Source organism: Ixodes scapularis, unplaced genomic scaffold (assembly GCF_016920785.2).
Source record: "Ixodes scapularis isolate PalLabHiFi unplaced genomic scaffold, ASM1692078v2 PGA_scaffold9__187_contigs__length_104089568, whole genome shotgun sequence".
NCBI lineage: Eukaryota > Metazoa > Arthropoda > Arachnida > Ixodida > Ixodidae > Ixodes > Ixodes scapularis.
This window is the reverse complement of record NW_024609884.1, coordinates 84,775,369-84,792,896: the sequence shown is the minus strand read 5'-3', so window position 1 is coordinate 84,792,896 and position 17,528 is coordinate 84,775,369. Positions and strand designations below refer to the sequence as shown.

At 48.6% G+C, this 17,528-nt stretch overlaps 1 protein-coding gene across 1 annotated transcript; it reads right to left on the bottom strand.

Annotated features, from left to right (window-relative positions):
* Nucleotides 1-335: 335 nt before the first annotated feature.
* LOC120843121 (uncharacterized protein K02A2.6-like) lies at nt 336-863 on the bottom strand. The gene has a single exon (XM_040214351.1). The coding sequence runs from the start codon at nt 861-863 to the stop codon at nt 336-338; it is 528 nt and encodes a 175-aa protein (XP_040070285.1).
* Between the last annotated feature and the right edge of the window lie 16,665 nt (nt 864-17,528).

Sequence of the window (17,528 nt, the reverse complement as noted above, 5' to 3'; positions counted from 1 at the left end):
TGATGGATCAGGGGCATGGGGCTTCAACAGATCGGTCTCTTTCGTCCTCCCCCCGAACGAGGCGTTGCTCGGTTTCTCGATCAGTCGGGTCTGGAAGCGTTCCCCTGCAGCCATCTTGAGAGAGGTGGACATTGAACCACGCGTTGCCCGAGTCACAGTCACCTTCGGATCCTTTGCTCGTGGTGGGGGGCATGGGTTTAAAAAAACTAGCGTTTCTTGTTATTATGCCGTGATCCCGCCGTGCCGTAATTTGAGTCCCCTTGACATCGATGACCTGGTATGGCTTGGGATCATAGCAGGGGTCAGCTTGTTTCTTTGGTTTTGTTTGGAGAGAACTAGGTCTCCCACAGTGAGGTTGTGAGGCCGGGCGTGCCTACGTTTGTCAGCGTATATCTTGTGTTTTGTGCGATTTTGGAGATCTGTGTCTTGCCACTTCGAGGTGGGTTGTCATTGGAGCAGCTTGGAAGAAGATATCCCATGGACCTGCCGAAAAGCACATCGAAAGGTGGGGTTCCAGTTGCTGAATGGGGTGTTGCCCTGTAGGCCATCAAGAATTCGCCCAGCTTGGAGGTCCAGCTATTGTTTTCCAGTGTTGTCGCTCGTATGAACCATTTCAATGTTCGCATGAATCTCTTCACTTCCCCATTCGCTTGCGGCCAGTGCGGTGTAATACGCTTATGGTGGAATCCTAGCGTGTGGACGAATTGCTTGAAGTCGTGGCTCTGGAATGGGGGTCCGTTGTCCGTTTTGATCACCTTTGGAATTCCGAAGATGCTGAAGATCTTGGTGATGCTATTGATGACGGATTGGCCGGTGAGCGATGACAATATCTTTACGACAGGATAGCGGGACGTGTCATCCATAAGGACCATCAGGTATTTGCCGTTTGGAAATGGACCGGCGAAGTCAAGTGAGAGGGCTTCCCAAGGCCGACTGGGCTTTTCTGGAATGGCGATGGGGTCGGCATGTTAGTACTGAATGGTCGCCTGGCACGCCATACAGGTTTTCAGAGCTGTTTGCACATTAGTATCGAGATGAGGAAACCAGACCTTCTGCTTCATGAGCTTGGTTGTCTTGGTTATCCCTTGGTGCCCCACATGTGCAAGAGAAATGGCTCGTTGCTGGAGAGCGGCGGGTAGAACGAGATGAGTACCTTTCAGCAGCAGGCCATTGTCTGCCACAGAGAGCTCGTGCTGTATTGACACAAAGTCCCTGAGAGCTGGGTTGCGCCATCTGGCAGGGCTCTTGAGGGCAGCGATCACTTCCTGCAGGTGTTGGTCACTAGCCGTGGCCTCAACTACTTCTGCGCTAGTCATAGCTTTTGGAAGATGGCATTGAGCAATAAGGTTGACATACGCATCAGTGGCATGAGCCAGGTTGGCATCAGCGGGAAGATTTGGCAAGGGATGGCGAGACAAGTAGTCCGAAGGGTTGCTGCTTCCACGCGTATGTTCCACTCTGAAGTTATATTGCTGAATTCTCAGAGCGAGACGCTCAAGGCGTGCCGAGGGAGAGGCTTTTGGATTGGTAAGGATTGACACGAGTGGTTTGTGGTCTGTGTGGAGAAGAAATGTGTTGCCATATAGGTACAGGTGAAAATGCTCAACTCCCCATACCACAGCAAGTAGTTCACGTTCAATTTGGGAGTATCGTGATTCCGTAGGGGTCAAAGCACGGCTAGCGTAAGCGACAGTTTCAATGATATTGTCTGTCTTCTGTGCTAATATGGCACCGAGTCCAACAGGGGATGCGTCAACTGCAAGAATGATCTCCTTTGTGCCATCGAAAAATGCGAGATTATGTACTTCAGAGAGTTTTCCCTTCAAAATGTCCAGGGAAGCCTGTTCTATTGGTCCCCAGACCCACTTGGCAGTTTTCTTGGTGAGGAGCCGAAGGGGGTGTGTAAGGTCCGCGAGATCAGGAAGGAAGCGTCCGCTGTAGTTTACAGTGCCAAGCAGACTTCGAACCTCATGCGCCTTAGTAGCAGCTTCCATTTCCCTAAATGCTGCAATCTTTTGGGGATCCGCAGTAATGCCAGAAGCGGAGAAGATGTGTCCAAAGAAGCACAGGCTCGTCTGTGCGAAGAGGCATTTCTTTGGGTTAACTGTGAGGCCCCATTCTTTCAACCTTACAAGTGTGGCCTCTACGGCCTGGTCGTGTTCTTGTTTTGTTTTACCAAACACTAGTATGTCGTCACTGATGTTGAGGACGTGAGGTATTCCATTAAGAACTTGGCGAATAGTTTCCTGAAAGACTTTGGCGGCCGCGTTAATGCCAAAGATTAGGCGCTTGTATCGATAGAGCTTGGTGTGTGTCGCAAATGTCGTTATTATTCTTGATTCTTCGTCAAGTTCTAGTTGATGGTATCCATCCTTTAGGTCAAGTTTTGTAAATAACGTTGACCCATTCAGTGCGATGACCAAGTCGTCGAAGGTAGGGCAGACATGCCTCTCACGAAGTATGGCTCTGTTTGCGCATCTCATGTCGATGCATAATCAAATCTCGTCAGGGTTTTGCGGTTTTGGCACGATTACAACTGGAGAAACCCACGGAGTGGGTCCTGTTGCTTCTTCAATGATGTCCAAGGATAGAAGCTGGCTGATTTTTTCTTCCACTTTGCTTCGCAGCGCAAAGGGTATTCTTCGGTGAGGTTGAGAGACTGGAACGACTCCCCTGTCAACGTGAAGATGTACTTGGATGTTTTTTAGTTTGCCAATACCGGTACATAGCTCAGGAAAGGCCTTGAGTGGTGTCCCAAAGGAGCTCGACGTGGCTTCAGCGCTCGGGCTCAGAGGTGCTTCTTGCTGGGACGAATCCACGGCGTACGTGATTTTGATGAGGCCCAGTCTGTTTGCAGCAGCGAAACTTAACAATGACCTCATTGAACCCTCCATCACAAAAATGTCTTCTCTTATGCTGCTGTCCTTGTATGTCAGCGTGGCGCTTAGTTTGCCAAGGATGGGTAGAGGCGTGCTTGACCCATATGCGTAAATCCGAACTCCTGCTTGTTGCAGCTCAGCAGGTGTTCTTAGAGTTTCTAAGGTGTGAGTCCCGATGACTGACACTGAAGCACCTGTGTCGATTAGAAAGTGCACGAGGGAGTTGTTGATATCTACACAAGCTTGCGGAAGGCTACGGTTAGATATCTCCGAAACGGTTCCAATGGCGTAGATGTTCTCGTCAGAGTCACGTGGCAGATGAAATATGGGCTTGTGGGCTGACTGACAGACTTTTCTGAAATGGCCCTTTTCTGCCACAAGCTCTGCAGGAGGACGACTTGGCAGGACAGTTTGCTTGTCCTCCCTCATGGGGCCAACTGCCACCACAGTGGAAGCACTGAGGAGATGAGTCTTGACAGTGTTGTGCTCGGAGTTGTGGCTTCTGCCGAGGTGATGAAGTGCTTCTTGGTGTATAGCCTGCACGGTCTTGGCGAGGTTCTTTGTCGAGATTGTGGACAGCGGCATCAGTTGATGTCTCCATGGCTGTTGTTGAGCGTTCGACATCTTCGAGGAGCCGAGCTTGTTTCAGAAGCGTTGCAAGGTCGAGGTCCTGCCTCAAAGCTGTCCGTCTAAGACGCGATGATGTTGTCGCAAATATGATTTGATTCTTGATTTCGAGATCGGGGTTAGCAAATCCGCAATTCCGAGCAAGAAGCCGAAGTCGGATTGAAAATTGACTCATGTACTCGCCATCGAGTTGCTTCGCCTGCCGAAATTGAGATTTCAAACGTACTGTTCATGTGTGGGTTGAAGTAGGCGTCGAGCTTGTCTTTGAGATCCTTATACGTGCTCACGGTTGTAGTGGTGCCTGATGAGGAATCAGCCACGACAGTCGCTGGCGCTCGGCCGGATGTTAAGTTACTCGGCAAGTCAGGGAGAGTCTCGGAGATTTCGTGAATTCGCTCCCCCGCATAGTGAAGTAGAAGGGCGCGTTTGCGTGCGTCATCCTTCACGTCAAAAGCAATGATAAAGTTTTCGAATCTGGTTACCCACCGTCGCCATTCGGAGCCGATGTTAGCGGCGTCGGTGGCGTCCAAGTCGAACATGAGCAGAGGAGCCGGGATCAACGCCATTGTTGGTGGGAATGTAGGCCTAGCTTCGGAGCCGACACAGTTTGGTAGATCACTGGCTGGCTGTGAGTTCGTGCAAGGAAGTTACCTGTCAGAACTGTAGTCGGAGACAGTCTGGAGCATCCTCGTCGCCATTGTAGAATTGCAGTCGCGGTGCATAAGCGGTGTGCTACAACTGCGTGTAGAATGAACGAGGGGCAGCCATTTCCATTCCCAGGATTTATTCTTCCTTTTTCTCCTTTTTCCCCGCTGCTATATGTGTTGCACGCGCACACATAAAATCCACATCACTACAGCCCTACAGCTGGGTGCCGTCTTTTGCGGTGGCAATGTAAATGCGACTTTCTCAGAGTCGCTTGTAGTGCGAAACGCAGTTGGCGGAGCGCGCGGAAAACATAACAGTTAAATGCGGCACCACCGAGCAGAGCTCTGCCGCCAGGTCGCGGCAAAAAAGGACCAAACACTCGAACACTCAAACCGCTATAGGCAAAGTGGCCGCGACGGAGAATCTGTTATTTTTGTTTTATATTTGTGTTAACTTTGTTGTAGTTTCCTCTTCTGCGGCCAGTCTGATCTTTGGGACTAACTGCATCGCTTGTTTTATTCAGGCTCCCGCTGGTTTCCACGGCATCCTCGCTTGACGGGCTCTGCTATCGCTCCCTGGCCAGCCTACTATCAAGTTCGTTACCACTACGATGACAAGCTGTTAACGGATGCTTCGAGACTGTTCAGCGACGGCACTGTCATCACTGCAGAGTCACTGTGCTGCTTCGTTTGGATTGGTGCCTGTGCCCACGTGTGCCCTGGACGCCCTGCTACAAAAGACTGTCAAGTTCGGCGCTCGGCGGGATCTGCGGCCAGTCTGATCTTTGGGACTAACTGCATCGCTTGTTTTATTCAGGCTCCCGCTGGTTTCCACGGCATCCTCGCTTGACGGGCTCTGCTATCGCTCCCTGGCCAGCCTACTATCAAGTTCGTTACCACTACGATGACAAGCTGTTAACGGATGCTTCGAGACTGTTCAGCGACGGCACTGTCATCACTGCAGAGTCACTGTGCTGCTTCGTTTGGATTGGTGCCTGTGCCCACGTGTGCCCTGGACGCCCTGCTACAAAAGACTGTCAAGTTCGGCGCTCGGCGGGATCTGCGGCCAGTCTGATCTTTGGGACTAACTGCATCGCTTGTTTTATTCAGGCTCCCGCTGGTTTCCACGGCATCCTCGCTTGACGGGCTCTGCTATCGCTCCCTGGCCAGCCTACTATCAAGTTCGTTACCACTACGATGACAAGCTGTTAACGGATGCTTCGAGACTGTTCAGCGACGGCACTGTCATCACTGCAGAGTCACTGTGCTGCTTCGTTTGGATTGGTGCCTGTGCCCACGTGTGCCCTGGACGCCCTGCTACAAAAGACTGTCAAGTTCGGCGCTCGGCGGGATCTGCGGCCAGTCTGATCTTTGGGACTAACTGCATCGCTTGTTTTATTCAGGCTCCCGCTGGTTTCCACGGCATCCTCGCTTGACGGGCTCTGCTATCGCTCCCTGGCCAGCCTACTATCAAGTTCGTTACCACTACGATGACAAGCTGTTAACGGATGCTTCGAGACTGTTCAGCGACGGCACTGTCATCACTGCAGAGTCACTGTGCTGCTTCGTTTGGATTGGTGCCTGTGCCCACGTGTGCCCTGGACGCCCTGCTACAAAAGACTGTCAAGTTCGGCGCTCGGCGGGATCTGCGGCCAGTCTGATCTTTGGGACTAACTGCATCGCTTGTTTTATTCAGGCTCCCGCTGGTTTCCACTAGGGATGTCGCGAACCACCCTAGGTTCGATTTCGAAAGGTTTCGATATTTGCGAAGCGAACTGAGGTTCGATTTCGAAAAATTTCGATATTTTCGTACCGACCGAGGTTCGAATTTGAAAAATTCGCAACTTTTGACCACAGCGGAGTTTCGAATTCGAAAATTTCGAAGCTTTCACGGTTTCTAAAATTTCGAATTCGAATATTTCGAATATTTTTTTACTTCAGGTTCGATAAATTCGAAGATTTCGAAATTCTTTGGAAAAAAATTCGAAAACTTCGAACGCTTCGAATTTTTACAGACATGAAGTTCGAACAATTCGAAGATTTCGAATTTCTTTCTGCATAAAGTTCGAAAAGTTCGAAGGTTTCGATTTTCTTTTAACGCTAAACTAAAAAAAAAAAAAAAAAAAACTTTGAAGATTTTGAATTTCTTTCTAATCCAAGTTTTCAAAGTTCGAAGTCCGATTTTCAAGCTTTTCCACAGTTTCAGTTTCAAATAACGTTTTCACGACTCACTGGTTTTCACAAAATCAAGTTTAGAAAAGTTAGGGTGTTATATCTAGATTCTGCGAAGTTGGTCAGGCAATTAAATGAGACGACGAGTGCTTGATTTTTCACAAAATCAAGTTTAGAAAAGTTAGGGTGTGATATCTAGATTCTGCGAAGTTGGTCAGGCAATTAAATGAGACGACGAGTGCCCCGGGCGTGTTAGAATATTTGCCAGTGCAGAATTGTGACCGCCAGCCCCGGGGGGGGGGGGGGGGGGGGGGGTCTTTAACCTGCATCACGCAGTAGTGATTACACGAACACACTGTTTTACGAGACTCATCCAGTTCGAAACGGCCAGGGGCGAGCAGGAGGTTGAGGCTCGGAAGAACCTTGAAGCGACCTGGCAAACTATCTCGCCACCCCTTGCACGCTGGAAGTAATCCGATCCGGTGAAGTTTATAATTGTCCTGGAGGTTTATTTTCTGGGACGGAGGAATCGCCTCGCAAAAAGCACAAAAGCCGACACAACTCGAGGTCGAGGAGCGTTCTACCATACAAGTGGCGTCGGAAGAGGAAACACGGGGGGAAAGAGGGTAGCGGGGGGGGGGGGGGGGGGGGGGGGGGGTTGGGTTTCAGCTTTTTTCTTTCCCTTGCAGGTATTTCGGACTGTTAAAGAAAACAATACGGGGAAAGAGGGCGTGGTCGAGCTTATTTTAATCTGAAATTATTTATGCATATGTGTAGCTACTGTCGCTCTTCACTGCATAAAAGGTTGCGTAGATGGTCATTGTTAGAAACTCGTTGTCAGAAGGCACTACTCGTCACATGCTTAGTGGTTCGGAAATTCAAAGCTGTCTTTTCGACCTAAATACCTGTGCCAATAAAAAAAAAAAAAAAAAGAATAAATGCGAGAATAAAAAGCAGGAGAAAAAAAAAAGCTATCAAGAATTCGTCGGAAGTGTTATATTGCATATTCAGAGGTTCAGAACTTCGAAACAAGTTTCTTTTACCAAAATGTGTACAGGCTAAAAGAAACACGTCCCAGGAACGTGAAGCGAAAAAAAAAAAAGTTTTCTTTTAATGGCGTGCTGAACTTTAACACTATTAGATATGTACTGTCTGTGGTGTTAATTTAAATGCGATACCTCAAACAACTTAGACGAAAATAAATATCAAGTTTAGGTCATAATTGCAAGCAGATACATATTGGGACATTTCTTACAAACTCACGTTGAATAACAATCATCACATCTTAGGACGGCACTTACTTAGGCTATACATAGATCATTCTTAAAAAGGTATACCATAAATAGCTCCGGCTGCAGCGTGCTTCAAATCTGGCACAAATGATAATCGTCAAAAACCCGTCGTCCTTCCTCGCCCCTTCGGGGATTTATTTCTTTAAACCTAAGCATGCCAGAACATTGAAATAAACGACATTGTCTTTCGTAAGGAACGCAGCACCGCGTGTACTAGTTCGAGAAAAAGAAAAAATTACGAATGTACCCCACTACTTGAAATCAAATGAAACCGTCCGCCGGTCTTTCGAAGTTCGACGAACGTCGAACTTTTACCCTAAAAGTTCGAAGTTCGTCGAACTTCTGACATTTCAGAATTCGAAAGTTCGAAACTTTTCGAATTCTCTTGATAAATAAGTTCGAAAATTCGAAATTCATCGAATTTTTTGGTCAGTGAAGTTCGAAAGTTCGACAAGCATCGAACCTTGCAGCGCAATAAGTTCGAAAGTTCGAAAAAGATCGAATTTTTTAGCGTAATAAGTTCGACGGTTCGAAAAGCGTCGAAGTTCTTAGCTTAACAAGTTCGAAAATTCGACCTCCGTCGAATTTTACGATATAGACAATTCGAAAAATCGAAATCTTTCGAACCTTTCGAACCGCTTGATTCGATCATCGAAACTTCGATTCGAAAAAAGTTCGCGGCATCCCTAGTTTCCACGGCATCCTCGCTTGACGGGCTCTGCTATCGCTCCCTGGCCAGCCTACTATCAAGTTCGTTACCACTACGATGACAAGCTGTTAACGGATGCTTCGAGACTGTTCAGCAACGGCACTGTCATCACTGCAGAGTCACTGTGCTGCTTCCTTTGGATTGGTGCCTGTGCCCACGTGTGCCCTGGACGCCCTGCTACAAAAGACTGTCAAGTTCGGCGCTCGGCGGGATCTGCGGCCAGTCTGATCTTTGGGACTAACTGCATCGCTTGTTTTATTCAGGCTCCCGCTGGTTTCCACGGCATCCTCGCTTGACGGGCTCTGCTATCGCTCCCTGGCCAGCCTACTATCAAGTTCGTTACCACTACGATGACAAGCTGTTAACGGATGCTTCGAGACTGTTCAGCGACGGCACTGTCATCACTGCAGAGTCACTGTGCTGCTTCGTTTGGATTGGTGCCTGTGCCCACGTGTGCCCTGGACGCCCTGCTACAAAAGACTGTCAAGTTCGGCGCTCGGCGGGATCTGCGGCCAGTCTGATCTTTGGGACTAACTGCATCGCTTGTTTTATTCAGGCTCCCGCTGGTTTCCACGGCATCCTCGCTTGACGGGCTCTGCTATCGCTCCCTGGCCAGCCTACTATCAAGTTCGTTACCACTACGATGACAAGCTGTTAACGGATGCTTCGAGACTGTTCAGCGACGGCACTGTCATCACTGCAGAGTCACTGTGCTGCTTCGTTTGGATTGGTGCCTGTGCCCACGTGTGCCCTGGACGCCCTGCTACAAAAGACTGTCAAGTTCGGCGCTCGGCGGGATCTGCGGCCAGTCTGATCTTTGGGACTAACTGCATCGCTTGTTTTATTCAGGCTCCCGCTGGTTTCCACGGCATCCTCGCTTGACGGGCTCTGCTATCGCTCCCTGGCCAGCCTACTATCAAGTTCGTTACCACTACGATGACAAGCTGTTAACGGATGCTTCGAGACTGTTCAGCGACGGCACTGTCATCACTGCAGAGTCACTGTGCTGCTTCGTTTGGATTGGTGCCTGTGCCCACGTGTGCCCTGGACGCCCTGCTACAAAAGACTGTCAAGTTCGGCGCTCGGCGGGATCTGCGGCCAGTCTGATCTTTGGGACTAACTGCATCGCTTGTTTTATTCAGGCTCCCGCTGGTTTCCACGGCATCCTCGCTTGACGGGCTCTGCTATCGCTCCCTGGCCAGCCTACTATCAAGTTCGTTACCACTACGATGACAAGCTGTTAACGGATGCTTCGAGACTGTTCAGCGACGGCACTGTCATCACTGCAGAGTCACTGTGCTGCTTCGTTTGGATTGGTGCCTGTGCCCACGTGTGCCCTGGACGCCCTGCTACAAAAGACTGTCAAGTTCGGCGCTCGGCGGGATCTGCGGCCAGTCTGATCTTTGGGACTAACTGCATCGCTTGTTTTATTCAGGCTCCCGCTGGTTTCCACGGCATCCTCGCTTGACGGGCTCTGCTATCGCTCCCTGGCCAGCCTACTATCAAGTTCGTTACCACTACGATGACAAGCTGTTAACGGATGCTTCGAGACTGTTCAGCAACGGCACTGTCATCACTGCAGAGTCACTGTGCTGCTTCCTTTGGATTGGTGCCTGTGCCCACGTGTGCCCTGGACGCCCTGCTACAAAAGACTGTCAAGTTCGGCGCTCGGCGGGATCTGCGGCCAGTCTGATCTTTGGGACTAACTGCATCGCTTGTTTTATTCAGGCTCCCGCTGGTTTCCACGGCATCCTCGCTTGACGGGCTCTGCTATCGCTCCCTGGCCAGCCTACTATCAAGTTCGTTACCACTACGATGACAAGCTGTTAACGGATTCTTCGAGACTGTTCAGCGACGGCACTGTCATCACTGCAGAGTCACTGTGCTGCTTCGTTTGGATTGGTGCCTGTGCCCACGTGTGCCCTGGACGCCCTGCTACAAAAGACTGTCAAGTTCGGCGCTCGGCGGGATCTGCGGCCAGTCTGATCTTTGGGACTAACTGCATCGCTTGTTTTATTCAGGCTCCCGCTGGTTTCCACGGCATCCTCGCTTGACGGGCTCTGCTATCGCTCCCTGGCCAGCCTACTATCAAGTTCGTTACCACTACGATGACAAGCTGTTAACGGATGCTTCGAGACTGTTCAGCGACGGCACTGTCATCACTGCAGAGTCACTGTGCTGCTTCCTTTGGATTGGTGCCTGTGCCCACGTGTGCCCTGGACGCCCTGCTACAAAAGACTGTCAAGTTCGGCGCTCGGCGGGATCTGCGGCCAGTCTGATCTTTGGGACTAACTGCATCGCTTGTTTTATTCAGGCTCCCGCTGGTTTCCACGGCATCCTCGCTTGACGGGCTCTGCTATCGCTCCCTGGCCAGCCTACTATCAAGTTCGTTACCACTACGATGACAAGCTGTTAACGGATGCTTCGAGACTGTTCAGCGACGGCACTGTCATCACTGCAGAGTCACTGTGCTGCTTCGTTTGGATTGGTGCCTGTGCCCACGTGTGCCCTGGACGCCCTGCTACAAAAGACTGTCAAGTTCGGCGCTCGGCGGGATCTGCGGCCAGTCTGATCTTTGGGACTAACTGCATCGCTTGTTTTATTCAGGCTCCCGCTGGTTTCCACGGCATCCTCGCTTGACGGGCTCTGCTATCGCTCCCTGGCCAGCCTACTATCAAGTTCGTTACCACTACGATGACAAGCTGTTAACGGATGCTTCGAGACTGTTCAGCGACGGCACTGTCATCACTGCAGAGTCACTGTGCTGCTTCGTTTGGATTGGTGCCTGTGCCCACGTGTGCCCTGGACGCCCTGCTACAAAAGACTGTCAAGTTCGGCGCTCGGCGGGATCTGCGGCCAGTCTGATCTTTGGGACTAACTGCATCGCTTGTTTTATTCAGGCTCCCGCTGGTTTCCACGGCATCCTCGCTTGACGGGCTCTGCTATCGCTCCCTGGCCAGCCTACTATCAAGTTCGTTACCACTACGATGACAAGCTGTTAACGGATGCTTCGAGACTGTTCAGCGACGGCACTGTCATCACTGCAGAGTCACTGTGCTGCTTCGTTTGGATTGGTGCCTGTGCCCACGTGTGCCCTGGACGCCCTGCTACAAAAGACTGTCAAGTTCGGCGCTCGGCGGGATCTGCGGCCAGTCTGATCTTTGGGACTAACTGCATCGCTTGTTTTATTCAGGCTCCCGCTGGTTTCCACGGCATCCTCGCTTGACGGGCTCTGCTATCGCTCCCTGGCCAGCCTACTATCAAGTTCGTTACCACTACGATGACAAGCTGTTAACGGATGCTTCGAGACTGTTCAGCGACGGCACTGTCATCACTGCAGAGTCACTGTGCTGCTTCCTTTGGATTGGTGCCTGTGCCCACGTGTGCCCTGGACGCCCTGCTACAAAAGACTGTCAAGTTCGGCGCTCGGCGGGATCTGCGGCCAGTCTGATCTTTGGGACTAACTGCATCGCTTGTTTTATTCAGGCTCCCGCTGGTTTCCACGGCATCCTCGCTTGACGGGCTCTGCTATCGCTCCCTGGCCAGCCTACTATCAAGTTCGTTACCACTACGATGACAAGCTGTTAACGGATGCTTCGAGACTGTTCAGCGACGGCACTGTCATCACTGCAGAGTCACTGTGCTGCTTCCTTTGGATTGGTGCCTGTGCCCACGTGTGCCCTGGACGCCCTGCTACAAAAGACTGTCAAGTTCGGCGCTCGGCGGGATCTGCGGCCAGTCTGATCTTTGGGACTAACTGCATCGCTTGTTTTATTCAGGTAATACCTTACGTCACTTACCGTTGTATGTTTTTTTTCTGCTGGCTGCTGATCCCAAGCCATGGGTGTAGATCTGTCTGTGTACCGTGCCCGTATAGGTCTTTTCGGTTGCCGGCGTAAATCAACGACATATACGGTCAACAGAGGGTCGCGACTCTTCGACCCGCTAATATGCCTTGCGCGCTATGTTGGTCCGCGACCCAGTTCTCTGCTTTTATTTTGCCTGGCGTGTATTTTAATGCAGTCTGGTGTTGTGGAACTTAATCCTGGACCAGTAAGTGCCGAGTCTGCTAAACTGGATGCTATCATGCAGTCTCTTGATCTTCTGACAAAATCAACTCATGAGTACCAAACTGATAACACTTTGAGATTAAACCGGATTGAGGCAGGTGTTTCGCAGATTCGGCAGAGAGTAGATTCGCTTGAGGGTAGGGTCACTGAACTATCCAAGGCTGCTGAAGGTATTCCCTCACTGAAATCGGACCTTGAATTTGTGAAAGCTGAACTTGGGCCTGTTGCGGAACAACAAAAACTTGTTGAAGAATTAACAGCAACCGTAGACGACCTTAACAACCGGCTACGACGAAACAATATTATCATCAAAGGGATCGCGGAAGAATCCACTGAAATCCCTGAACAGCTAGAGACAACTGTCAGAACGTTCCTCTCAGATAATCTAAACGTGACGCCTGGCGTTTTTGAACGTATTCACCGCTTAGGGCAGAAGCGTCAGGATTTCCATCGACCTATCATCATAAAGCTCTTGGACTTCCGTGACAAGATGGCTATATTCAGAAACGCTCCCAAGCTAAAAAACCTTAACATTAAGGTATGGATAGAAAACGACTATTCTCCGAAGATACGCCTCGCACGTGGCAAGCTTTGGGAATACGGCTCTATGTTTCGAGCGGACAGGATGAGAACCAGACTTGTGCACGACAAATTGTACGTAGGCGATAAGGTGTTTGTTTACGACGTTCAGAGCGAAAGTGTGATTGAAAAACACTGTGTCAGCGGCACGCGCCCTTGACTACCTCCCGCAAGGTCACCTGATCGTGCCTCCCATGCACACCAACTTTCATTTTTGTTCACAAACTTTCGCAGCATTTTTAATAAACAAGATATTTTACTTGATCATGTGCGCATGTGCAATTCTCAGATTATTTTAGGCACAGAGACATGGCTGAATAGTGACGTTCCAAGTGAACTGCTTCTTGATTCAGATTTTTCTATATACCGTAAAGATCGTACTCATCGCAGAGGAGGAGGCGTTTTGATTGCTATTAAAGGTTTAGAGTCTGCTGCTGTGACAGTCACTACTAATCTTGAACTTCTTTGGGTTGAAATTAAAATATCGTTTCAAAAATTTGTGCTGGGAGTGTGTTATCGCCCCCCCCAACTCTGGAAGAGATTTTGTTGATGAACTTGGCACCAGCTTGGACGAAGTGTTTTTGACTTATCCTGACAACATTATCATCCTAGCAGGAGATTTCAACTTTCCCGGCATTAACTGGGCGGACAGTTCTGTTGTTCCTTCATGTAGTAACCCCTTAGAGTGTTTAGAATTTATGCACCTGCTTTCTGCATTTGGACTTCATCAACAAATTGCTCAGTCAACACGTGGCGATTCAACATTAGACTTGTTTTTTATTACTCATCCTGAACATGTCTCTTCCATACATTTCCTATCGCCGATTAGCGATCATGCCCTCGTAGCCATCAATCTTTCACAAAAGGTACCAGACAAAGAGAAGACCTCGAAAATCATTTGGGACTACCCCAAGGCAAATATAGAGGATCTGAATTCCGCTCTTCTCCGGGCATTCGTAGACTTCGAAAACTCCTTCAATGACCGTTCAGTCGAGGTCAATTGGACTTTTTTCAAGGACACACTGCTTAGCTCCGCAAACCAGTTTATTCCTAAAAAGATACTTACCTCAGACTCATCTCCCCCCTGGTTCTCAGTGAAAATAAAGCGCATTTTAAATAAGAAAAAACGTTTATACCGCAAGGCTGTAAAGTTAAACACTGATGAAATTTGGCTTCATTTTCACGCGTTTTCCAAAGAGTGCAAACGCGTAATCCAATCAGCGAAACATAAGTTTTTTAATGTTGACCTAAAAAAGGTACTAACTGAAAATCCCAAAAAGTGTTGGTCTATAATTAATCCTACACCCAGGGGCGCCAAACTTCCTACCGTAGATCCACAAGATAGCCCATTATCATCCGCGGTAATTGCCTCCAATTTTAACGCGTATTTTGGTGAGATATTTACACGCGAAACTTTTCCAGAACCTTGCCTATCTAGCATCGAAAGCCCAACGGTCATGCAGGATATTTACCTCTCCATAGACGGAATTTCGAATGTTATTGATCGACTCCCTGCGAACTCCTCACCTGGCTGTGACGGAATTAACTCCAGACTCTTAAAAATAACGAAATATACTTCCGCCAAATTTCTGCTCCTTATTTTCGAGCAATCCCTAGCTTTCTCCCAATTGCCGTCTGATTGGCTAAATGCTAACGTAGTACCCATCTTCAAATCAGGTAATCCGAACGAGCTAAAAAATTACAGGCCCATCTCACTGACCAGTGTGTCATGCAAAATTTTAGAGCACATCGTCTTTAGCAGCATAATGTCTCATCTCGATAGTAACGATTTGTTGTTCTCTAATCAACATGGCTTCCGCAAAAAACTGTCTTGTGTTACCCAATTATTCGAACTTACCCACGATCTTCATACTAACATGCACTCTTTAAAACAAACTGATGCAATATTCATAGACTTCTCAAAAGCTTTTGATCGTGTTCCCCATAACAGATTAATACTTAAGCTCCTCCATCTAAACGTCAGTAGTAACCTTGTCTCGTGGATTCGGGCCTTCCTGTCTCATCGCACCCAATCTGTGATTGTCAATAATGTTACCTCCTCTCCACTGAATGTCATTTCCGGCGTCCCTCAGGGTTCAGTTCTTGGCCCACTTCTTTTCCTAATTTATATAAACGACATTGCTTCTTCCCTCTCTTCCACCGTGAGATTGTATGCTGACGACCTTGTGCTCTATCGCAAAATTTCTTCCATCAATGATTGCGTAATTCTACAAGACGATCTAGAAGAATTAACTACCTGGTGTGAATCTTGGCTCATGACGATTAATCTGGATAAATCTAAAATTATGTCGTTCTCCAGATCAAAAAATAAACTCACTTACACTTACTCTATTTCATCTTGTGAACTAGAACGTGTGGCCACATTTAAATATCTAGGAGTGTTCCTTTCTGCAGACTTGTCATGGAAGTGCCACGTTGACTATATCTGCTCTAAAGCAAATAGAACATTAGGATTTTTAAGACGACATCTTTATCTCGCAGACCCGTATGTCAAACGTTTAGCATACACTACATTAGTTCGGACGAAACTGGAATACGCGTCCATCATATGGAATCCTCATCAATTGTATCTCATTAACCAACTCGAAGCTGTCCAAAATCGCGCCACTCGTTTTATTACTCGCGATTATTCTCAAAAAAGCATTTCCTGTCTAAAACAGTCCATATCTCTCCATACACTCGAAACTCGTAGAAAAAACGAACGGCTCTCTTTTATCCACAGACTATACTACAACCCATGGTCACCAAAAACATTTATTTTCCCGGCTCATCATATTTCATCTCGCCTAGATCATCCATGTAAAGTCGAACCCATTTTCTCTAGAACTAACGCCTACAAATACTCACCTCTCTCTCTATGCATATCTGAATGGAATAGCATGCCCTCAAGCCTGGTGACGATATGTGACCATAACCATTTTACGCAGGAGCTTGTTAAGTTGTTTGAGTAATCTCTGTGTAATGATGCTTTTGTTCTCATTCAATGTTTTCCCAATTTTTGTGAATTTGATGTACCCCCCTTATGTAATGCCTCACGTAGAGGCCCTTAAGGTAATAAAATGAAATGAAATGAAATGAAATTGCACTCTTCTGTTGAAGCCCAAAACGCGGGGGGGGGGGGGGGGGGGGGGCTTGCGCACACTAAGCTAACTGGATCGTGGGAAAGTAACGCCAAGCTCCCCGTATGGTCGCCATTTTGACGCTTGAAATGAGCAATTTCTCTTTGACCTCTCCATTTTTGGTAAGCCGATCTGAATTCGCCGGTGACGGGTAGCTTTATGGAGACGTTTCTTGTACACAGAGATTTTGCTATCCACACACCAGCGAAACAAGCATGCATCTTCGTACCATCACCACGTGCGGTGTCGGTGCATGGAGGCATTGAAAAATAATTTTACTGTTTTGAAATACGCAAGAAGAACAATATAACTGTAAGAGATCCGTCGAGATGGGCATGACTGATAAGTTGATTGCATACACGGTGCCAAAGACACTTATTGTGGCGATGAACGCTTCCAGTACAATGATGCTCCATGGTGATCTTGGCGCGACTGGTTTAGAACGACTCTCTCGAAGCATCGAAGATTTGGAGGGGCCGAAATAGCGATTGCCATAGCAACAGAGACCGACTACCCAATAGCCTTGCGAGGTTTGGGTCGTCTGTATGTTAGTATTTGTTTGTGTCCCGCTAGCAGGCAAGGAAGGCATTGGCGCTACTTTCCCAGGATCCAGTGACTTTAGCGCACACCAGCTCGGAGCACGTGGAGCGAAAGCTCGCGCTGCAGAAGTCAGGAATCCTGGGTTCAATAGCCACCCCTGCCCGTTTTGATCTGGATGATCATCGCCGGCGTGCGATCGTGGTGCACATTAAAGACCCCAGGCTATTGGTAGTACTGCACTGGCTAAATTTCGCATTGCAGTGCATGGGTAACAATGTCGCCATGTTCAGGTAGACTAACCTCCCGCTGTTTAAACAACTAATGACTAATTAGTGAGTTTTAGCATAGGGGGCCCTTACCAGAGCCCTCTTTATAGGCTCCTTGCACATGACGTCATTTCCGATACCCTCCAGAGAAGAGGGGAAGAAGGAGCTTCCCTCTTATCAGGACCCTCCTTTATGCCTCCCGGATTAGCACAGGCGTCGCTATTCTCCTCCCAGAAGATTATAGACGATTAACCTGTCACTCAAAATTCTTACAAAAGCAGCTTCCCTCTCCTCCTTTTACTTGGTGTGCAAAAGTATGCGATGTGACGTCAGTGCAAGGAGCCTATAAGCTTAGCTATGCCTGTCAATAGGGAGCACGCGCCACTGGAAGGGGCTGGGCACATAGGGCTTGTGGTATTCATGTGGTGGCGCTCGTGGTGCAGATATGTATGGGGCACGAACACCATGCTCCGCTTTGCAGGAAGCAGAGTCAAGACAGTCTAAGCATTAGAGAGCTTGAGGCACCAGCAGATAAGTATTAATTTGTCCTTTACGGTGTATGCTCGAATTTCACTTGGTATCTGCATTTGCGGTAATAAGAACTGGA

Bases quoted from the DNA above. Each gene is read 5' to 3' on its own strand.
- LOC120843121 (XM_040214351.1), bottom strand. From the start codon at position 863: ATGGATGACACGTCCCGCTATCCTGTCGTAAAGATATTGTCATCGCTC.